Source organism: Haliotis rubra, unplaced genomic scaffold (genome assembly GCF_003918875.1).
Source record: "Haliotis rubra isolate DU_JTF1 unplaced genomic scaffold, ASM391887v1 Scf301, whole genome shotgun sequence".
NCBI lineage: Eukaryota > Metazoa > Mollusca > Gastropoda > Lepetellida > Haliotidae > Haliotis > Haliotis rubra.
In genome coordinates this window covers 549,752-575,412 of record NW_025766971.1, presented here as the reverse complement: position 1 = coordinate 575,412, position 25,661 = coordinate 549,752, and the positions used below count along the sequence as shown (strand labels likewise).

The window sequence follows — 25,661 nt, the reverse complement described above, 5'->3', positions numbered from 1 at the left end:
TGTCATCCCAAATAATATATTGGTATACCTGACCACTTTAAGAAGTTTTGTGATGATCTATATGGTTAATGTTGGAAGTAAAAATCTGCACAGACTTTAATTCAAAACTAATGTATCCCACTGTAATTATTTTACAAAACAACATACTTTACATACTATAAAAGAAAGAAAAGAAAACCCATTTTGAGATTGTTGTTATCAGAACCATAACATTTATCTTAGGGCCTTGGTACGCAGAAATAGGATCTGTACAATCAGTGTCACACAGTGTCAAACACTTAACCTCCCAATACATCGTAACATGAATCTCAATACATTGCAATACAATTTATTTGTCAATACACCACAGTACTATCTAATGAATAGCCCATACACTTTCATTCGGTTGAGTTCAACAACCATCAAAATAACTCAAAGACCTGAAACGAAATATTAGAATAATGATGGATTAAGATGCATTGTTATAATCACCATATTCAACGAGTTGAACCACTAATGATTGATCTCATTCGCTCATTAACTCATGCTATAAATACACTGTATATCCCACTTGGTCATTAACTCAATGCTATAAATACACTGTATATCCCACATGGTCATAACTCAATGCTATAACTAATGCTATGAATACACTGTATATAACACTGTATATCCCGGCCATTAACTCAATGCTATAAATACACTGTATATCCCACTTGGTCATAACTCAATGCTATAAATACACTGTATATCCCACTTGGTCATAACTCAATGCTATAAATACACTGTATATCCCACTTGGTCATAACTCAATGCTATAAATACACTGTATATCCCACATGGTCATAACTCAATGCTATAAATACACTGTATATATCCCACATGGTCATAACTCAATGCTATAAATACACTGTATATCCCACTTGGTCATAACTCAATGCTATAAATACACTGTATATCCCACTTGGTCATAACTCAATGCTATAAATACACTGTATATCCCACTTGGTCATAACTCAATGCTATAAATACACTGTATATCCCACTTGGTCATAACTCAATGCTATAAATACACTGTATATCCCACTTGGTCATAACTCAATGCTATAAATACACTGTATATCCCACTTGGTCATAACTCAATGCTATAAATACACTGTATATCCCACTTGGTCATAACTCAATGCTATAAATACACTGTATATCCCACATGGTCATAACTCAATGCTATAAATACACTGTATATCCCACATGGTCATAACTCAATGCTATAAATACACTGTATATCCCACTTGGTCATAACTCAATGCTATAAATACACTGTATATCCCACTTGGTCATAACTCAATGCTATAAATACACTGTATATCCCACTTGGTCATAACTCAATGCTATAAATACACTGTATATCCCACTTGGTCATAACTCAATGCTATAAATACACTGTATATCCCACTTGGTCATAACTCAATGCTATAAATACACTGTATATCCCACTTGGTCATAACTCAATGCTATAAATACACTGTATATCCCGGCTTGGTCATAACTCAATGCTATAAATACACTGTATATCCCACTTGGTCATAACTCAATGCTATAAATACACTGTATATCCCACTTGGTCATAACTCAATGCTATAAATACACTGTATATCCACTTGGTCATAACTCAATGCTATAAATACACTGTATATCCCACTTGGTCATTAACTCAATGCTATAAATACACTGTATATCCACTTGGTCATTAACTCAATGCTATAAATACACTGTATATCCACTTGGTCATAACTCAATGCTATAAATACACTGTATATCCCACTTGGTCATAACTCAATGCTATAAATACACTGTATATCCACTTGGTCATTAACTCAATGCTATAATACATCCCATGTGCACACTGACTCAGTGCTGAAGAACTATATATAAAGTATAAAGGCTATTCATACTGTGTAACAGACTTTTCTCATCAACATGACTAACCAGGCAGCTGCAGATTTTCACATTGATAAAAATACACTAAAAATGTCAAACACTAAATTCTCATAAGAAACAGCATTTTGACAATGCCCTTCTGTAAGTGCAATGATGTCATGCAATTGTCCCATGACACCATGCTATTGTACAGACCTCTTGCTATTGGCCCAAGGTGAGGTGAGGTGAAATTGGGTTTAATGTCGTGCTTGAGAATATTTCGCTCATATGACGATGTGCATGTGTGTGTATGTGTAAGTGCGGCTGCTTGTACTAGCCCAGACTTAAGCTGGTTTCATAGTGCCAGCTCACTGAGATACCATGCCGCAGTGAAGCATGAATATCTCTGGTCTCCCCTTTTCAATATAAATGGGCTTGTTTGTTACACTCTTAGACAGTCATGAAACCCCACTCAGACACATTATACTGACTCCAAGCCGACCAGTCCTTGTTGTACCCATTAATGCCGAGTGCCAGGCAGGGACTAACAAGTACCATATTTTAACGTCTTTTGGTATGACGCGGTTGGGGATCGAACCCGCGACCTTCCGCTCTCCGGGCGGACGCTCTAACCACTACACCACAGAGGCGGTCATATTGGCCCAAGACGTCATGGCGAGGCTAATGAACAATTGAAAAATGTCCCATGCAACACTGTTTTTACCCTAGTTCAGGTCAGTATTCCCTGTCCAGATAAGGCCATAAGTAATACTCACAACCACAATGGCCCATTTGATGGCTCGCACTGCAGCTACAATTCCAAGGATGGCGAAGCCGACGATGAGGCCTCCAACGACGATGAAGATGTAGAGAAGGATGAGGTAGCGGTACAGCTCCTGGTCCACCTCCAGGTACTCATTGGACCAGAAGTCCAGTCGAAACCACAGCAAGATGCCAAATATCACCGGCCCCAGGAGCTGTGGAAGAAAAACATGGCTATAAAAACTGCAACAAGATATTCAGTGAACTTGCTGGAAACAAATGGAAGTAGGATCGTTTCAAGACTTCAAAAACTAGTGATTGTAAATTTTCAGTACCATTTCCAAATAATCATGAAATATCCTAGACTTGTCACAGTACATGAGTACCTTTCTTGAAGATTATATTTCTTTCTCAATTTAAAAAAACCATGTTATAACACATAAACTAAGCATTAAGCTGGATCAATATTTATCCAATAAAATTCTATTTTAATCCCCCCCCCCCCCCCCCCCCCTTCCTATTCTGCTAACCAGGTGAGTTCATTTATCACGTGACGTCATGTCATCTATTGTCTCCTGCTGTTATCTCATTCCAGCAAATGACAGACTGGAAATTTTATCATTTTAAACCTTTGGCTAATGTCATCAGTTCCATATAAACTTTACAAACATTGAACACGCAATAAAATCCCCACATCTGTAGACAAACATTTATCTCCTAATTGTAATCACTTTGAATGATTTAATTTAATTTATACATTTTTCTTTTGTTGCTGTTTACTGCCACAATCAAGTATATTCCAGCCACATGGCAGCTGTCTGTACATTACTGAGTCTGGACTGGACGATCCAGTGATCATGAGCATCAATCTAAGCAATTGGGATATGTTGACAGTGAGCAACTACAGCGAGCCTGACCACCTGACAACATTCGTCACCTATTACAACAAACATAGGTTGCTGAAGACCAATTCTAACCCAGATCTTCACAGGTCACTTTGAATTCCCATGGGGCAAAGATGGGTGAACCTCTTTATTCTTCCCTGGAAACCCCGGCAACCCAGCCATGATGTTGTCTGTTTCATCAACAACACCGGTCAGCCCTCTGTCACGTGATCAACGCAAAACAGGATCACACAGACAGCTCGCTGTATAATTCATAACCATCAGTTATTGATGTAGCTCAAGCAGGCATTGAAGGACACAAATAACATCTGCCCAACAATCACAGCTTCTCAGAAACACCTCCTGCATAGTCAATCAGGGATTTCATGATCCTGATATTGCATGGACAATTCCTGTAGAAATCATTGTGATGACACAAAGTACCAACAGCAACTAGTACACCCATGTAGTTCAGGGCATGATTTAGCCACTTAAAGATTGCACCAGTGCAACCTCAGGGGTGGAAATAACTTTAAAATTGCTAGTGTACTCCGGTACAATGGCACATGTAAAATCACTTGCCCTGATAAATTTTCCACTATACCGGCCATTTTCTTGTGATTTTTTAAATAAACAACATAATTAACATTGGAAAGTCAACTGGACACCGGTACAGTGTGATATACAAATTTGCTTGCCCGACAGAAAAAACACTGGACTCGGACGTCGGGCAATGGGTTATTTCCACCCCTGAACCTAGTATTCAAAAGCCATATTTGTGCCAACATGCAAATGCATAAAAAAATATGTCTGACCCAACACATTTTTAAATACACCTAAGCGTTAATTACCACACTCCATCAATAATCCCTGTGTTATGTGTCATTTGTCATACTTTCCTGGGCTTAAGGTAACAAAACCTGGTTGTTCAAAACCATGCGCTCATTGTTCAATGTTTTACAGTAATACATGTTTAATGTATGTAAAATAACAAAAGAGTCATCAGAGATTTTACTTATTTACGCGCTTTCATGCGTTTAACGTCAGCAAACTGTGGGTTATTCAAGAATATGTTCAATGTGTAATGTTGCTATTATGTTTTACAGCAAGACATCTTTAATTAACGTAAAATCAGGAAACAATTAATCCGCAGACACTTTATATAATATTTATGCTGGGTCATGCATCCTTCTTTCAACTTTGATACAGTTGTTGAACCAGGGTATAACCTATATTTTTTGGTGCCGCTCTTATCAACTTGTCAGTGGTGCAACCTAATTCAAGTTCCCTAAATCCAGCCTTGTGGTTACTAAGGCTTTGTCTTGGCAAAACAATTATTCTACTGAATGATATTCCCCTTTTCTATAAGTGCTATTGAATTTTCATCTTAAATCCTTTTTCGTTTCGCATGTCGCATTTCGCATCGCATTTCCATATTTGTATGTATTCCAAATTTTTGGTAAAGACCAATATGTCAGCCTCCAGGAGAGAGCATGACTCTTGTACCTGAAGACTCTTCCCTAAGTTTCCAGACAAGTAACCTGTAACCTTTGACCAGAATAAAGTACAAGAATCAGCAACAATCTTGCAATACAGGTATATGTATTGAGATATTTTGGGAGCTAAAGTGTTAGAGGATGATTTATACTTATTTTGCATCCTAATCCTAATTTCCATACACTAAATATTGAACAAGTTTACTTGATCACCACAGCTACGAGAGAAAAACTCAATTCTGTTTCTGCGTCTGTCAAAAAGTTTGGAAGGAAAACCTTATTTGTGAATGAATTCCAGTAAACATGTAGAGCTCCAGATAAGATTTAGCTCATGTGGGTACTGTACCCACTGTGTTTTTTTGGAGTGGGTATTATGAATGTTGAGTGGGTATTTCATTTCCGTTAACCACTGCTTTCAAATATGTGCGTATTTCAGTCATTTTACTCACCTAAGTATTATGTCATTGAGTAAGTTTACTTAGCAGGTATGTTCTGCCTTATGTCATACCTAATCAAAACCAACTTAAATATAATGGAAATGATTTCATAAAAAATCCCTCATCCTATACTGACGGTACAACACTAGTCCTATACTAACAGTACAACTTGATAGCAATCCATGTCTTTTTCATTACGCAAGCGATTTTTATAAATATATTCCGTACGCATTTGTTTTAAACATCTATCTAACATTTTAAATTCGTAATAGGTACGCAACAATTATTTTTCAATGCATAATTGGAAATTTTCTATGCGTATTTTACCTGGATACGCAGCTTATCTGGGCCTCTGAACATGTCACTTTAAACAAAAAACAAAACTAAAATAAACTGGTCAGATACAGGGAAACAAACATAGGACACCACTTCATGGCAATGTTCCTTTAATTATTCTCAGATTTCCTCCCACAGAGCTATTCAAAGCTGGTGATGAAAACTGGTAAATATTAAAGGAACACTTATTTGTTTCTCTCAGTATGTTTTACCCAAAATACCAGAACACAGAAACAGTACTGCAATATTTATGATTTGCAGTATTCCAATATAATGGTAAGACAAGTCTTTGCAGTAATATTTGCTCATTAAAGAAATCTGACAATTGTCTGATGATTGATTGAAACGTTTTTACAGGTAAGCTGAGTGGAATAATCAATATATAACACAGGTAAAACATCAACAGGAAGTCCTTCTTCATGACAAGTTTAGACAAGACTTCTCGTATACACTGGTTAATATGGCTAAATATTGATGGTCGCGAATAAAATCACAAATGAGAAGGTTTAATACTTCTGTGTCCAGTTTTATCACAGGGTTAAAGCTGATTGAGTGAAGGTGCCCCCAATGATCCATGTGATCGTAAGTTTCCATTTCGGTTACACACATGCATGAGTATGTTACTGAGTGAGTATGGTTTTACGCCGCTGTTAGCAATATTCCAGCAACATCACAGTGGGGACACAGAAATGGGCTTCACACATAGTACCCATGTAGGGAATCAAACCCGGGTCTTCGGTGTGACGAGTGAACGCTTTAACCACTTGCATACCCCACACCCAAAACAAAATATTACTAAAAAACCATGGGTCAACATCAACAAAGCATATGTGGTGCTTGATTGTCCAACATGTCTCACAATTCGTTAATTATACATACAATCAATAGCATATCACCATCATGGAAAATATTACCTGTTGCCATGACACTCAGTACATGATATTCTTTTTTATGTGTACCATTCCAGAAAAGTTTGAAAGTGTTTAGTGTTATTTGGGGAAAGGAAATCACCAAATCTCTTTTTAAAAATTAAATTAGACCCTTTGTAAATTAAAAATAAATACCACAATTTCTTGTTCAGCTGTGCCTGGATACAAACTAGGAATACATTTCCCCACAATGTGACCTTTACGAAGTTGATGATGCTGAAGCAAGTCTGGTCATATGTCCCTAACAACTCATTATATTAGCTTAAGCCTTGAGGGATGAAGTCATAGAGATCTGTAGGACTGGTCACTGATCAATAAACTGACCAGTGATCCTCTGCCAGCTGACCAGTCCACATTCCACATTGTGTTTCCTAAGATGCAAGCATAATTTATTTATTTTTAAATATAAATAAATTGTTTCTATTTCACTTACTCTATCAAGTAGACAGTAATCTGTAAATGCTGAAAGTATCAATGAAAGTGGTTGTTTTGCATATCATATCATACTTGTACACGGACATGAAACAGGTCAAATAAATAATAAACAAGCTTTAAAATTGTACATTTTTTTTCTTAAATGCTAAATATTTGCACATAATTAATGACGTGGTCATTATCTCCACATGTCATTTTTCATTGCTCTTAACTCCAAATCGTATCCAAATTGTGTAGATTGATGCTCATGATGTTGATCACTGGATTGTCTGGTTCATTTAGCTGGAATATTGCTGAGTGCAGTGTTAAATAACAACCAAACAAAAACAAAACAGGTAGGCATCAATGGAGAGGGAATCTGTTTTGAATACATTTTTACATTCAGAGAACCACATCAATGAATGGTAGCTTTTCCCTACGTCGAGTATCATATACATTGTAAATCAACATAATGGAAAATATAAGCAAATGAAAATTCACTCAAGGAGAGTCTCAAATAAGCTTAACAGGAAATGTACACTGTTTTCATGACTTTCCATTTTACAGACTTGACAAATATATTCTGGGAATTATTTCTAAAACCATTGTGCATTCATTTCCATACCATTTGCAAATATTTTTCAAGTCATTCAGGGAATGTTGACAGCAAAAGCACAAACCCTGTTAGTCTATTGGGACACTAAACACTTTGATATCTAACATGTATTATGCACATAAACATCTCTTTGTGAATTATACAGAATATTCTAGGTCACCCTGCACCCGCATTGTGTCAAAACTACATGTCATATTGTTTAAGGCTTGTTTGAAATGAAAATGGTATGAAAGTTCCAGACACTGACTAAATCGGACCCCATTGTATTAGTCTGGGATTATTTTGAATTGGAGATTTAAATTAATGCGCCAAATATTCCATATGTTAGGACCAGAGGACTGAATCTAGTCTTAATCTGTTCTGACAGGCATGAGGGAGGCGGAAGATAGAAATATTCCCACTTGGATTGTCCATTCAGCTTTTGGTGACGGGCTGACTGAAGTCACAATCAATGAGTCTCGCACAAAGACGACGATGGTGACGTGAAATTGATTGATGCGTTTTATTCTATTTTGATTAATTTTTGCGATTTGCACAAAATACAACATTCATAGAGCCTGTACTTGTCAATGATTCATGATAAATGTGGTGATTGTGGACAGGGTTATGACAACCTGGTATCAGTTCTTGTCTCTGTAATACAGTGAGTGAGTGAGTGAGTGAGTGAGTGAGTGTGAGTGAGTGAGTGAGTGAGTGAGTGAGTGAGTGAGTGAGTGAGTGAGTGAGTGAGTGAGTGAGTGAGTGAGTGAGTGAGTGAGTGAGTGAGTGAGTGAGTGAGTGTGTTACATCACTTTTAGCTATATTCCAGCAATATCACGGCAGGGGACACCAGAAATGGGCTTCACACATTGTACCCATGTAAGGAATTACACTTTAACCACTAGACTACCCCTCCGCCCCTTTGTGGTGAGTAAATGTCCCAGAAATGGCCTTCACACATTGGGGAATCCAACCCAGGTCTTCCGCACGATGAGCAAATGCTTAATCACTTCACCAGTGACTGTACAAGAAAACCAGTGGTTGATATACTGAGAAATGATCCATAGTGACAAGGTGCATGATATCAAAGAAAACAAAGAATCTGATCCAATAATTGGCCTTGACGACGAGGTTGATGGGGATCAATTCTGTACTGAAACTGATTCATGCATTCTATTCTATTCTGATTTATTTTCCATAAATGTCTGTATTTGTCAGTGATTATGATAATGGAAAGAAAGATTTTGATCCAATAAGTGGACTTGACGTCCAACACAAATTGCTTGGGATCAGTTCATAACTGGAATCTGTATGAGGATAACATCATCAAAATCTTTTATAAATCTGACATGTAAAGGCTCTCATAAATCAGCATAGAGAAGCCTCTGACAACCAGGTATTAAGCAAGTTTCCACTTGCTAATATTTTGACAATGTCATTCAAGGGATAAAATGTTTAATCAAGAAAATTCCTGCCTTCAAATCTTGGAAATTGTCCAGTGAACAATTCCAGCCTTCTGCATGCATCAAGAAAGTAATCACTCTGATCATAGCCATGTTCAACTTTTCACATTACATCTCAAGTATTTAATCATAAAATGTCAGCATTGTTTTCTCAAAGATTCCCTTCAGTGAAACATAAAATGAAGCTGATTAGCTTAAGAAAGAACCCAAAATTCCTCCAAGTATATTTCTTCACATATAAAACAGATGTTTACAACAAAAGCATATTTTGAAATCAAACCTTGTTTCTTTTTCTGTTTTTAAAGCATGGTGAAAGGTTGCAGGTTTGAGAACAGTTGAGTTCATATCACATTTAGCAGTACTAATGCAAGTTATATCAAGTCAGCTTAATGTGACCCGTGAAGGTCCGGGTTAGAATGTACCCTTCAGTTACAACCCATGCTTGTCGTAAGAGCGGTCAGGCTCGCTAGCTTGGTTGACACGTCATCGGTTTCCAATTGCGTAGATCGATGCTCATGCTGTTGATCACTGGATTGTCTGGTCCAGACTCGATTTACAGACAGCCGCCATATAGCTGGAATATTGCTGAGTATGGCGTAAACTAAGCTAAACTCACTCACTCACTTAATGTGGGATGAAAGCCCAAAATGATGTAGTTCTCTTACGTTTACAAATTTTTAAAAATCTTTGAGAACAGAGCTGACAAATCTAGAAACAAGGATCCTAATTCACAATCTAACGTTTCTTGCATGCCAAAAGGGAGGCAACTCTGCACAGCTAATTGCAGTGCCTCGAAGGACTAGGCCACCCATGCCAGCCCTGAATTAATTCAATGAAGTTACCAATCAGTGTTTTAACAGTGCAATGTATCCTAAATACTACTTTTCATTTGATATAGGCCAAAAAGATTACAAGGGTGGGTGCATAATTGCTAGTTCTGTTTAGATTCACACGCGTATTCTGTGATCCGTATTCCTTCATGAAGTCAATTCAAGTTTCATGTAAGCAGCATTGTTATTTTTTTTAAAGACAATATCATTTCAATATTTCAACTTAAAGTATTACATGGCATGTTTGCTATTTTAACTGCTTGATATTAAACAAAGTATCCATTGATTACACAATGTCATTTAGAAAGTGGTCAAATGTAACCTATGTTATATTTGGGACTACACTTTTGTAGTAAAGTCTAACCATAGCTTTCGGCCGTGGGAGACTTGCCAATTTACACTTATCAGAGGTATACACTAAGTCTACAGTCTTGACTACCAGTTGTTCGACTTCCATTTTTGTGGAAGTCGCAGTGGCTGAGCGGGTTAGACGGCTGACTGTGTGCTGGCGATTAGGTGCCTAACAGTGTTCACGAATGGTGTTTCAAGGTAACAGGAAATTGGGTCCTGCAAGTTTCAGATGTCTGTCTGACCCATTGAAAATTCACAGGACCCATAGAATGAAATTAAACACACATTTCAGATTGAACATTTCTTATAATTGGCATTGAAATTATTAAGAAACATAAGATTATAAACAGCAAACAAGTGTCACATGTCACATATAACAACTTCAGTCAAAGTCATTGTGAAATATAAGTCAGACACTGGGGCCGGCGGGTTTTAGACTTCTATCGGACCGTTGGCGAATCTGCCGGATTTGTCAGAAGGTCAGACGCTATTCGTGAACACTGGCCTAATTCTGGGGGTTTGGGTTCGAATCCCAGATGGGACTCAGCCCAACAATTTAAGTACTAGAATATGTACTTTACTAAGAAAGTGTAATCCCAAATAAAACATATGTTAAATTATCCATTAATAAATATTGGTATTCGTCACTACACGTTCAGAAAACATATCACATTCGCCTCATAGTGTATTCGTTGCAGCCCTATTACATGCATCATCAGGACATTGCGATGCATTGGTAAATCATGTCAGTAGTAAGACATGGAGCCTGCTGCTGTAGACGATGGGGCAAGGTACTACCCAATCAAAAAGACATAACCCTCCATTTGAGATGAACATGGAGCCATTGTTCTTCCACTGAACTAAGGCCTATCAGACAGGTAATGGCTTGACTCACACTGTATTATTCACATCAGTCTGTCTGGTGTCTGATGTATGTATTCTGTTCAGCTGTCCTCGTGTGGCCAAGCAAATATAAATACTTGCTGCAAATGGCATGATTCCCTGATCCCATTTTGACCTTCAGATTATTGAATACCTTTTTCTACAATCTATGTTTGCTGCTTATGTTCAATAACAGTCAGTCTGCCAATAAATCCATGATACATCTTTACAGTTGATAGTTCTCTCACTGTTCTAAAACACAATTAAAACCATAAGAGGAAGTCCAGGTTTAATTTTACAATTCCAAAGTTTGTTTTATCATACCATTATTTTATTTTATTTTATTTTATTTTATTTTATTATTTTACCATTTATATCACTATTGTTGTTAGTGTAAGAAAATATTTTCTAATTCTGGGGGTTAGTTCAATCCACAATACGAACTTGAGCAAATATGTATCTTTTGTCAATATAAAGGTACGACAGCTAGACAGTTACACGTGTTCATTTGAACAAACTTCCAAAGCGTGTACTGCAACAGTCCCTTTCGGGAACACTTTTCTGATAATCGTGCTGGTGTCCCAGCCTCAATGGAGAATATGGAAGGAAACCGTATTTACTATAATCTGTGTCTTTTACTAGTCTACAATCTGAGTCTGCAAACATTTCTCTTTGCCTAGCAGTTAATCTATCTCACAGTCCCTGAACCCCATTAGTTTCCTTCACCGTCAAGCTCTCTCTGCAGTGCTAAAGCCCTAATCGAAGCAAGTCTACATTTCCTCAAGTTCTCAATCTCCCATATCACCCCAAAGACCTGCTTTAAAATTATACTAGCGAATGATGGTTTGAGGTTAATACTTTTTTATGTTCTCCATTTAGGAGATGACAGTGTCAAGATCCTAAACCCTATAATCTGACAAATGCATTCAAGGATACCTTGCAACAGTGCAAATATTTAACACTGACACACCATATTCAAATCACAGAAACCATTAAATAAACTTGCCAAACTGTATAATCCATTGATTGCCCAAACCTTTTATAAAGGGAGCTAATACCCACTTCTTAAAACCATAATCTGCTCAAACTCTCAACAAGTCAACATGAAGTCTCAGCTAATCAACCCAGTGTCACAAAATGGAACAAAGGAAGAAATTCACATAATGGCCTGTAAAACCCATTCTTATCCAACACAAACATGCACAATGAAAACAGCTGCACATCTATACTATTCAACTTTTGATGAAGATCAATGTTTTCGAAATTCCATTTCACCAAAGTGGTAAGATTTACAGAACTGCATCACTCTGGGTTACTGATATTAAAACTCACTCACTCACTCTCTCCCTCATTCACTCACTCACACAACTCCAGGTTGGGACAGACTATGGGCTGCTGCACTAGTGACTAATCTGAACTAATGTTGGTATAACAGTTCTAGCCCACTGAGATACATTGCTGCAGTATCAGAAGCACTCACATCTTGTTCCATCCCAGTAATGAGGGACACGAGGCAAGGTAACAACAAGCACCATCTTTCAACATCTTTTGGTATAATATATCCTTGGCATCGAACCACTGACCTCCCTCTCGCCAGGATAATGCTCAATTTCCTACACTACAAAGGTGGCTATTTCAACTAATAGTAATACTTGAGCTCATTCAGTTTTTGTCAACTATTTCAGCATCCCTAACATAAGTTGTGTAGTATATATAACCTTCTAATTTTCTTCATCACAGACATGCCGTGAAAAACAACACATGTTCAACAAATTGTAAATAATAGGTTTGAAATCACGACAGAGATGCAAAAAAGATTTCCTGTTTGCCATTACCACACTGTGTTCCAACCACGATCACCGCTTTGAATCGGCTTGAGAAATGTCCTGCTGTTGACAGGACTCAAGGCTCTGCCAACAGGCTGGCGGAACATGTCGTAAAAATCAACAAGTCTTCGTTTACAAAGGAGCTTGACCTTGGAGACACTCTTTGACCCTCAAGTTGGTAGTCTAGGGCGTCATGACCAAACTGACCACAGTATGGTGAGGATTTGGACATAGCTATCAGTTTGCCTTTAACTTTATACTACTTGAAGTACAACTACTTCCAACTTCAAGTGTTTTTCCAGCACCTTGATACTGTGGCTAGAAGGGGGCGTTTTGTTTAGAGTCAAACAATTAAACAAGTTTGAATACCTACATCCAATCTTCAAAGTATACCAAAGGACAAGATTCTTTATTAACTTCAACAACTTTGAAAGAAACTTTAAAGGGCAAGTTTGAAATGTTTACATGTGGCCTTGCGTGTATGTTACAGAAGTGAAGGCTTGCTGCACACATGCGTCTGTCTGGGTGTTTCTAGTACGTGTGAGAATTTTCCATTGACAAGCCAGTTTACAATTTCACCTTTCACTCTGAAACTTCAGTCTTCTCGAATTCATGTCAAGTTTAACATGTTTAATGAGTAAGTAGCTAATTCTTGTTAGAATTATCAACTGAAAACACTGCCGAGAGAAATTTTGAAAAAATGTTTTGGCATATTTCAAAGTTAGTAAAGAATGACATTTTTCTAAATAAAGTCAAAATAAAGTTATTTTTAGATCATAAAGTCTCTATCTAAATTAAAAATAAAGCGAACGATCTACTGTCATCATATCCAGATATGATTACATAATACAAAAGTAATTTGCTTTTTATCACAAATACATGATGCTCAAAATTACTCAAATGACAAACTGTCAGGATGACATCACAACTTAAATGAATATTTCATGAAGTAGGATTAAATATAGTTTTACCTTTCAAATTTTTGTTCAACATTCAACATGTGTAACACATAATGGCATTTCACAATACGATGACAATTTTACAATCAGGAGCGTTAGGAGCGTGTTCCGATAGTGCCGATAGTGTCGATGGCCTTAGTTGCCGCTAATACCTGTCACCTGACCTGATGTCGAGCTGTGAAAGCTATTTCAGGTGCTGGGATTGCGGATGAGCTGATGTTACAGGCTACATGAATGAAGCCAGCCTTTTAACAAGGGCTATTATGTTTTCTCTGGTACACATTATTTGTAAATGGCATCAAATGCAGCTTCCTGTTTATCAGATCAAGGGCAAAAATGGATTTGAAGCTTATATATCATAGAGTTATTGTTGGTTTCTGAGTGAGAAAGAGACATGGGGTAGCCTAGTGGTTAAAGCATTTGCTCGTCACTCCAAAGGCCTGGGTTTGATTCACAATGTGTGAAACCCATTTCTGATTTCCCCCGCTGTACATGATGGACACGTTCACTTTCCTGAATTCAATTTCAGACTGATTTGAACAGGATGTCACTTTAAAATGGGATTGAAATTAAAAACATTAGAAAAAAACCCTCCTAAATTACTGATTCAAAGAGTGAGTGAGTGAGATTTTAGGTTTATGCTGCTTTAGCAATATTGCAGCAACATCACCAGAAATGGGCTTCACACATTGTACCCATGTGGGGAATGGAACCCGGGTCTTTGGCATGACCAGCGAATGCTTTAACCACTAGGCTACCCTAACGCCCCACTGATACAACTGACTGACTGAGTTTGGATTTACGCCGCTTTTAGCAATATTCCAGCAACATCACGGCAGGGGACACCAGAAATGGGCTTCACACATTGTACCCATGTGGGGAATGGAACCCGGGTCTTCGGCATGACCAGCGAATGCTTTAACCACTAGGCTACCCTACCGCCCCACTGATACAAAGAAATGGAGATAGTGGTGTCACTTTCAAAACTAAGATAGGTAGCGAATGGCTCCTGGGAATTTCTCATAACATAGGGAGACACAATATCTTGACAACAGGGGGACATTACGGCACAGGCTTAATTGATAGTGAAGCAGGGTTCTTTGATATGATCAAATTCAGAAACAGTGATAACTGGTCCCCTAGCAACCTTATCATAACTGGGGATTTACTGCTGTGGGTGACGGTAGGCTAAGTGTCTTGGTTGGTGGCATATTAGTCTCTCGTACAGACCCTGAAGCAAATATATCCAAGAAAGCCCACACAAGTCTAGAAAATGTGGCAAGTCTATATTTCCTCAGCTTCTGAAAATGAAGAAAGTCTCAGGGCTCCTTTTCATTATATATATTTTTTTTTACTATGAACTTTTTTCAGTAAAATATGTTCATTTCAGAGACTAGTTGTTAGTCTAGTGGCATATCAACAGCATGAATTGTCGATAAAATTGTCAATCATTGGACTGTTTGGTCCAGATTAGATAACTCACAGTACACCCTTATTAATATCAATATTACCAATTGCATTATTGAACAAAGTCACAGAAATGCTACCTCCTTACTTCTTCAACCTGTCATGATCTGGGTTAGAATTGGTCTTCAGTAACCCATGCTTGTTGCTAGAGGCGATTAACGGGATTAGGTGGTCAGGCTCGCTGACTTGGTCGACACGTCATTGTATCTCAATTTTGTAGATCAACACTCGAGCTGTTGATCACTGGATTGTCTGGTCCAGACTCAAGTATTTACAGACCGCTGCCATATAGCTGGAATATTGATGAGAGCGGTGTTAAACACCAAACCTACCAACCTAAGTTCAATAAAGACAAGCATGTGACTGACAAAGTGTCAGAAAACAAACAGCATAATCAGCTCAAAGGAAATATTCCTTCTTTGAATCCAGCCTTACAATAAAGGATACGATCTTCAAAAGGAAACAAATTAAACTACAATATCCCTGCTGTCTAGTTGAACATTTCAAACTATCAAATCCTGTCAGCGGTAATGTATAATGGACATGTGATGACCCGTAACATTTTCCTAACAACTCTCCCTCATCAGTGGCGGACAGATCAGCATCAGTGGGTGAGCATTACTGTCACAGTTTAAGTCATATGTGGCGACATTTAACCAGGAGCTATAATCACAGAAATACATTTGAGTGTCAGGAGTCATGAAATATCACTTGACACAGGGGTAGGCCAAATTCCATGGGGTCAGAACATCTTATTGTCATGAAGCACTTTGAAAACTGCCAATGTCCCTGGTGGTGAGTGTCAGAAATAGAAAAACTGAACTGCTAGAATATCATCAGTACCCACAACCATTAGAAGCTGCACCCCTAGCCTGTCTCACAGTCCCTGAACCATATTATTTTCCCTAGTGCCTAGAGTATCTCTGCAATGCTAAAGCCCTAAATAAAGCAAGTCTAGATTTCCTCAGGTTCAGGATCTCTGGTCTCCCTGGGGCTCCTGTCTAATATATATGGGTTTGTTTGTTAAAATTAGATATTCAAGAACTAAGCGTTAGTCTATTGCACCCCTAGCCTTGCTCCTAGGCTGTCCTGAATACTAAGCCAATGGATGCATGATAGTTCTGTCCTTTAAAGAGGCAAGTCTAGATTAGCGGACAGTACAACTTAATACTGGGAGATCGAACCTGAACAGTCAAGGGCCCTCAGGCAGGCACACTGAGGAGTGGGCAAGTGAGTTGATGGGGAAAGGAAAAGTGAGCGAGTGAGTTAGTTGGTTGGTTGGGTGAGTGATAGTCTGTCTCACAGTCCCTGAACCACATTATTTTCCCTACTGCCTAGCCCTGCCTGCAATGTTTAAGCCCTTAATGAAGCAAGTCTAGATTTTCTCAGGCTCTGAATCTCTGGTCTCCCTGCATCTCCCTTTCAATTTAAATAGGCTTGTTTGTTACTATTGAACTTATATACATTCAGAGACTTAGCATAAGTCTAGGTGAGTGAGTGAGTTGGTTGGTTGGTCAGGTGAGTTAGTGAGTAAATTGAGAAGGGTAAACAAAGTGAAAGAATTAGTAAGAGTTAGTGAGTGACTTGAGTGAACTAAGAGCGAGTGATTGGGAGAGAGAGTGAATAGGCAGACCGTAGATGTTATCCACCTTGATTAGATGTTGACCACTTTGAATGAACAAAAATCTAAACAAGCACCAGTACTGACAATTCAAGAATCTAAATACAAATTCTAATTACAGGCAGTCAATGAAGTCAGCACAAAAATTTTCCACAGAATTTTCCCAAATGATCGTTACCAAGGATCCTGTTGAACTTCACGTTTTGGCTCCCTCGGTATCAACAAAAGAACAATAACAATGTCACCATCATGTTAGCACAGTCCTCTCAAACAAATACCAGCTTCTTAATTCTTTACAGCAAGGTTCACAACAAAAAACAAATTCTATTTACACTTCAATTTTCTTCACGATCTCATGCAACTAAAATTCCAGCATGCTTCCTCCGACTTTTTCCCTCACTCCATGTCATCATGACAATGGAATATTGATTTCTGTCTGCTTGTTATGATACGTCCAAGGCAAGCTGAAAATTGTGCTACTGAGGCAAATTAACCATTTTTCAAAATACTTTCTTCGTGTTCTCCTCCATTTCGTTTTATCTTGATGGTGGAAGTTAAAGAGATATTTCCATTTATTCTAGATTATCTTCCAAAAGATTTATGTCAATGGCGGCATGATGTTGGATACGAAACGTGTTAAGTCACCTCAGAGGAAATTAGCTTTCGTTGTTAGGAAACAGACAGTAAATGCTTCAAACCTTGGAAACATCAAGCGTCAAATTTTCTTTCCTCACCTTTGAAAGAAATATCTGCATTGTGTAAAAGATTTGTGGAGGTTATGGATAAAATCAAGCATTTCTCATCTATATCAGTGGGATATTTCTAAAGTTTGCATGATTCACTCAACATGAATAATGCCATTTACAGAATATACCGAGATGTGTGTTCAAACCATTATCCTATCAACGTATCTAATATATGTGGTTCTCAAACTTCTGATCAGGAAAATCACTTTTTGAATAAAATCCAATTATAAATTTTTAGACAAATCTAGCATGCTCTGACAGCTATAAGTTGGTAAATTTCAACACATAATATGAACTGAAAACAAGACAGGGGCTATTAGCATTCAGATAGTTATGTGGAAGCTGATGTCACCATCCTCTTCCTGACTTTGTGCATTTAGAAGTTGGTTTGTTCAGCATCGATATCTCCCTCAGAGTTGGGTTTTGGTTTGTTTGCTGTTTAATGCTGCATCTCAGCAATATTTCAGCTATATGGCGGCGGTCTGCAAATATTTGTGTCTGGACCAGACAATCCAGTGATCAACATCATGAGCATTGATCAATGCAATTGGGATACAATGACATGTATCAACCAAGTCAGCAAGTCTGACCTTCCGATCCCGTTAGTAGCCTCTTACGACAAGCATGGGTTCCTGAAGACCAATTATTATTATTATTGTTATAGGATATTTATATAGCGCACATATCCAGGCAACTAGTGCGTGCTCAAGGCGCTGGTATTTCTAACCAATTCTAACCAGGATGTTCACGGGTATTGTTCATGCTCAATTTAGGACAAGTCACCGAAGACATTGCCTGTCATGTTTGTGTACAGACTTCTAAAATTTGCACTAGATCAAAATTGGGGTCTGGGGCCCATGTTCTTTTAATTCTAGGGACCTCCTTGAACATAAGAGTTACGACCAGGACCCCTGATCTTCATGCTCATCCCAAACCTTGCTTAACACATCAGAGTCATACCATAGATCAGTCTTAAATATAGCATCACAGCTGGTTCCATTTGAAAACTGCTTTAAGAAAACCCAGCAGCCAAACCCGGCACTGTTATTAGGTTAGGTCGTTTGTATTTAATAGTTGGTTCACAAAATGTTTGGCTTTCAATGTGGTGGCAAGAACTGCCAGATAAGCACTGCCTTCAATGAATGAAAACTTAACATTGAAATAGTTTGTTTCGTTAGAATTGGTCTTCAGTAACCCATGCTTGTCGTAAGTGGTGACTAACAGGATCAGGTGGACAGGCTCGCTGACTTGGTTGACATTTGTCATCGTATTCCAATTGCGTAGATCCATGCTGTGGATCACCAGATTGTCTGGTCCAGACTCGATTATTTATAGACCGCCGCCATATAGTTGGAATATTGCTGAGTGCGTCGTGAAACTAAACTCACTCACTCATTATACCTAACTGCAAAACAGTCAGACAAAATACATACTGTAAAAAGACATGCTTGTTTTCTTCTAATTTGATTTGGGGGTCGCATACACCAACTATAAACAAATGCTATGACACACATGCCTCATGAGTTCTGTGTCATCAAGAGAAACAAATGAATTGATTGCTATGCTCCAGTTGTCACGGAAAGCCTTCAGGACTACAGCAACCACTGCTATCACAGTGTGGTAGTCAAATGTCAGTGTGCCACATTAACTACAGAGACTGATAACGCCTCAGTGGCTAGGATGGAAATCAAAATATGGTCTTGGCTGTGTTTCCTGTTTCTGTTGTTTTTGTAATTGTACAGACAGGAACTGGAGGTCAACACTTTCATTGATTCTCACTTCCTGTGGATTGTATTAAGTCACAGCAACAACAGGGAGTGAGCCAGCTGAGTTTAGTTTTTCACCGTTTTTTTACAGAAATCTAGTGGCATGTCAGATTAATGTGGGAGGAAAGCCTGAATTGATGCAGGCCACTTTGGAAAAACCCAACAATTGTCTCAGTGAGAGAGAGTTTAAAGCTGCCTCAATGATCTATTGGATAGCGTCTTGGCCACAGAGACGACTGACTGACTGACTGACTGACTGAGTTTGGTTTTACGCCGCTTTTAGCAATATTCCAGCAACATCAGTGACACAGAAATGGGCTTCACACATTGTGCCCATGTGGGGATTTAACCGGGTCGCCCGGCATGACGAGCCAACGCTTTAACCATTAGGCTACCCCACCGCTCGCCACAGAGACGAAGGTTAGTAGAGTGAGTGAGTGATTTGGGTTTTAAGCCGCTATTACTATTAGCAATATTCCAGCAATATCACAGTGGGGACACCAGAAATGGGCTTCACACATTGTACCCATGTGGGGAGTCGAACCCAGGCCTAAGGCGTGACGAGCAAATGCTTTAACCACTGGGCTACCTCACCACCCCAAAGGTCAGTGAATCGATTAAAAAGTCAAACAAAAAGATGTTAAAAGATGGACATTAATGTTACCCTGATTGGCATTTTGCATTTGGGGAATAAAACCAGGACCCTTATTCTCAAAACGTTTGTAGCCTTAATGAACGTAGGCTACGAACCTTTTCGAGAATAGCTAGCCTGGACTAGAAGGACAGGAATAAGTTAGTCAGTGTCTTTGTGGGGTATCTATGTTAAACTGCAGCGTGACGGTCTAACAATATAAAACCACATAATATTTAACTTAGACAGGCAGCAACCCCCCACATAATATTTTACTTACACAGGCAGCAACACCCACAAGCTGCTGAGGTAACTAAATAAGGTCAAAAATCTTAAATGCAACATTAAAACCTATTTCACCTCAAATCACCTCATTTTGAGAATGATTTTGGTCATCATGAAATTCTTATGTTTTACAACCATTTGTCTGGATGTAGAGAATTTACCCTACACTATATTCCTACAAAGCACTTTGTTGTTACTATGGTGATACAAATAATAATTGGTATTACATGAGCACATGTACTAGAAAGTCTGGTGATAATTCAGTCTCTAGTCCTTCTGCAAAGATGCTAATTAATATTCTAGTGAACACATTCCATTTGGCATTTATGACATTAAAACATAATGAATATGTTTCCATATGCAAAGAATTTAGCCTGAGTAAAGAAACACAGCCTGTCTTTCCCCATTTCGGGAGAGGTGAGGTGAAATTGGGTTTTACGTCGTGCTTGAGAATATTTCGCTCATATGATGTGTATTTTGGGAGAGAGTGATCTTTATTGCAGAGTAATATACTGATAATTTGCTTTCTTCTATTTACTGAGTTGAGCATATATACACTGCCCCGAAGCTTCCTAAATAATTGTATAATTAAATGCCCCAAGCTTATCTATTCATAGTGGAAGTCAATATTATTGTGCCTCGAGAGTGACCTGCCCTTCCCCACACCTCTCCTGTCCCTATCTCCTCCTTCACAAGTCTCCATAAACAGAAGCCATGATAGGGATAATTATACATGTTTATATTTGTAATTGTCTCTGAAAATCAAACATCTGAGAGTAACTTTTTGTTGCTTCTCCTTTTAACATTACTAACCAAAGTTCAGAAGGCATCACATTGCAGAAAGATGTGAGAATATGCAGGGCTCGATTTAGTGTTTTGTTACTTGCACCGGTGCAACCCAATATTACAAAGTGCAACCTAGTTATTAGTCTAACTTGCACCAGGTGCAAGTCAATTTTTGAGAAAACAATAAATCTATCATTATAAGCATAAATATGTCAGCTCATTTTTCTTCTAAACTTTGAATAGTTATGGCACTGAAACATTGCTATTTATAGACACGTCTCTGCTATGTCAGCTCTTGTAAACAGGATCAGCTGTGTCTCTGTTTCTATGGTTTCATGGGTACTACATCAGGGATATATGTTTATGTGCACCGAAACCTCTGACGTTTTAACACACTACTGTTGTAACTGGAATTTGGCTGGTGCAATGAGGTTTTTATCTTAGGTTGCACCTGGTGCAAGTAGGATAACATCTCTTAAATCGAGCCCTGATATGGCAGAACATAATAGACCTTTCAGTTGTCCCACTTCTGTTTCAGGTCATGTGTCTTCCAAAGACATTTTCAAAATAGAGATAAAAATATTTTAATCAATGTTTCATAAATACATTTTTAGATTGGAATTCTTGAAGACAAGCACAGATATTTACGATTCGCAAGTGAAATGGTCACACATGGTATTACTCTCAAAAGAAAAGTATACTTATCTTTTCTGTAACACATGTAGTCTGTCGTACAGACCCTGAAGCAAATATATCCAAGAAAGCCCACACAAGTCTAGAAAATGTGGCAAATCTACATTTCCAAGGAAGTCTCATGGCTTTATTGTGTTTTTTGTTTTTTTACTATGAGCTTTTTTCTGTAAAATATGTTCATTTCAGAGACTAGTTGCTAGTCTATAACACATGTTAAATTTGGGATTACCTTTTCTCAGTTAAGTACAGATTCTTGTACTTTTGTACTAGGATACGAACCGACACTCAATCAGAGTCAGGCACCGAATCGCCAACACACAAAGTCAGCCATTTCCTGGCCTAAGAAAAGGACTTCTCAACTTCTCAAATTGCTCAAAGTAACATTGCTGATTTAATCATTTACATGTACACATAAACTAATTCAGACATAAAACTGATCTGTATTGTTCTGAACACTTCTTGCAGCCACATCTGTCATATCGCAACTATTTGAATAGTTCACCCTCATCAACAACTATGTCATGGCAGGGAGGTAGAGTTCGGTAAGAATATAAAATAAACTTTCTCAAATGTGAATTCCCAGTAAAAATACACCCAGTAGGGTGAGGAGAAACACGAAATGTAAACCAGTCGTGACCTAATCAGTTACATGCATATCCCTCCCACACTTCCTCGGTCCTATTTACAGTGAAGGGTGTCAGCAGGGGGAGGCAATGTAGGCTGTGTTACATCTGAAGGGGTTCTTCAAGTCAGGCTATGTGCTCTACATGCCGAGCCTAGACTCTGTGAGCACAAGTCTGGAGCTAATGTGTTAACTTTACGAATCCCGCCCACCCTCAGACATGTTTATGTATCTATCATTCTGTGAGAGAGTGAGTAGTTCGAGTTTAACATCATTTTGAGCAGTTTTCTGTTCAATGGGGAGGAAAATCTATAGTGAGGCAGGTGATAGATGTCTGGTGTTGTTTGCTGATTCACCACTGCTCAAAATATTCCAGGGGCGGTGGGGTAGCCTTGTGGTTAAAGCGTTCGCTCGTCACGCAGAAGACCCGGGTTCGATTTCCCACATGGGTACAATGTGCGAAGCCCATTTCTGGTGTCCCACGCCGTGATATTGCTGGAATATTGCTAAAAGCGGCGTAAAAGCAAACTCACTCACTCACAATATTCCAGCCACAGTCTGCAAATAATCTGAACAATCAAGTGACTGACAACATGAGCACTGATTTGTGTAACTGGGAGGTAGTAGTAATAGGAATAGTCCGCTTATATGGCGCTCATATTCAGGCACATTGCCTGCTCACGGCACTACATACATTATTATCCCCGGTCACAGGACACTATCATACTTTCTGATACTTTTTCAACTCCCTGGGGATCATACAGCCATGCTGCCTGATAGGCTCAATGAACTAAACACTCACATCCTCACGGGTACCCATTTTACAGCTGAGGTGGTGAAATGCATGATTGAAGTCAGTGAAACAGACCTCCAGATTCCAGTAGATCACAAGCAAGTGATGCTGAAGACTTCCAACCCCTATTGTCCAAATTCAAGAATCAAAATGTTTCGAGTCTGATCTGAATACAGATGAGACTGTCAGTCTCCGATTCTAACATTCAGTCACTACAGTTTGGTCCAAACCAAGAAATCCATAGACAGATTTAGTGTCCAGTGCCATGACTCAACCTCTAAATAGCTGCATGTCAATGTAGTGTGCTACAAGTAGGTCACATGACCCATGAATCCTGATTTTAATCAAATCAAACAACATCACTCTGAGCCCCAGGGATGTTTAGAAACCTAGGCCAAATAAAAAAAAGAGAGTAGTGGTTTCGATTATCCCTCTTTAAAATTTACAGTAGGTAGTTTTTAATAGCATTTTTTTAGAAGTAAAGTACAAACTAATAACACATTTATCAATGTGCAATTATTTATCCAATCAAGCATGCGACCATCATGTCGACTTTCTCTATTAGAATGACCTAAGTCCGTCGGTGTCGGGTAAAAGTGGTATCTGAAAGCTTATTTTGATTCATCCGCTTAAAAAAAAATAGGGTCAGCACCAGAATTCAAGGGTCGATCGGGTAATCGGAACCACAACATTATTTTTAAGCCCTAGTTAAAATCCATTGGGATTTGAACCCAAAAGGTAACCCTTGTATAGATAAGGAACTGGACAAACTGAAATGATGGCACCCCTGAGCCACCTTTGATCCCTATGTTGATTGTTTTAGGAATATATTTGAATTCTGATCTCATAACCTTCGATATGGTGATATCTATTTAAACATAAGCTTGAAATATACATATGGGAACGAATAAGGGAACACATGAAAGTACAAGTGTTCCTTTGTTTATTTCCAGAATTTCACTCACAGTGCTATAATACCTTGTGAAGAAACTTTAAAAAGAATAAAGGAACACTTGTACTTTCAGGTCTTCCCTTATACGTTTCCATGAGTGAGTGAGTGAGTTTAGTTTTACGCCACATTCCGCAATATTCCAGCTACATGGCGGCAGTCTGTAAATAATCGAGTCTGGACCAGACAATACAGTGATCAACAGCATGACCATTGATTGGGAACCGAACCGATGTGTCAACCAAGTCAGCGAGCCTGACCACCCGATCCCGTAAGTCGCCTCCTACGACAAGCATGGGTTACAGAAGATATTCTAACCCGGACCTTCTTGGGTCTCGTTTTCATGAGTATATGTTGATAATCACACAAGACAGAAGGCTACTAATAAATTTGTCTGCACCAAAATATCAATAATACAAAGGTATAATTTTCTTGCTCAAGTAACATGTGATATTCCAAAGTGTGGTCCAGGCTCCATCATTTGAAGCAAACCCATCCAGACTTACATTGACGTACACTGTACATCACCATGACAACAGTGCTAACTTTCACTATACACAAGCTGAAATATGTGGCCACATTGCTATCAGTTCTTTATATTTGATGAGATCAGCTTGTACAAGATTCATGAACACAGACATGATATTACATCATTATAATTTTCAAGGTTAAATGATAGTTGTAGGTGCAGTAGGACTTGGAATCCTGAATTTCTACTTCTCTCAATGATCTGTTCCTACCGATCAATTAGTGAAGTTTTAATGTTTGTGATTGTAAATGATACGACTTCAAGAAAACTCTCATGAAACAGACTAAAAAACAAACAAAATGATTAAAATACAAAAAAAAAAAAAAAATATAAAATAATGGTACATTCAGCTACACATGTTTGCAAAGTGGCAGAATTGTAGGAACATGAAAATATTGGCGTGGCCTGTCTCAGTCTGTGCCACAAAATGTCAAGTTGACAACTACAATAATACTGTACTCATTCACCACAACTTCAATTTCTTTTTTACACTGTCATATGACTCCCATGTCTGACAAGGCGGAGTGTTACACTCGGCCCAAAATTAACGAGCTATGATCCTATTATCCACAGCAAATATGCTCGTTAGGAAATTGGCTCGATTGTTGGAGGCTGTGGCTTATTAACATTGTAAACTATTTATCTTGCTGAGCCAATATTTAGTGGTCAAATGGCTGCTGGATGATCTTGTATTTGAAGAGCCTGGATCA

The 25,661-nt window shown here is 38.4% G+C and overlaps 1 protein-coding gene and 1 long non-coding RNA gene across 2 annotated transcripts in view; one reads left to right on the top strand and one right to left on the bottom strand.

Moving 5' to 3' along the window:
* LOC124282722 (tetraspanin-15-like) overlaps window positions 1-25,661 on the bottom strand; it is a 68,576-nt gene that overhangs the window by 11,081 nt on the left and 31,834 nt on the right. Inside the window, exon 2 of the mRNA XM_046718743.1 lies at window positions 2,676-2,876. Within this exon, the coding sequence (XP_046574699.1) occupies window positions 2,676-2,876 (201 nt within the window). The remainder of the gene's footprint in view (window positions 1-2,675; window positions 2,877-25,661) is intronic.
* Window positions 2,001-24,418, top strand: LOC124282723. The gene is made up of 4 exons (XR_006900229.1): window positions 2,001-2,012; window positions 5,880-6,005; window positions 11,561-11,565; window positions 24,406-24,418. It is a non-coding gene; the product is annotated as an uncharacterized LOC124282723 (long non-coding RNA).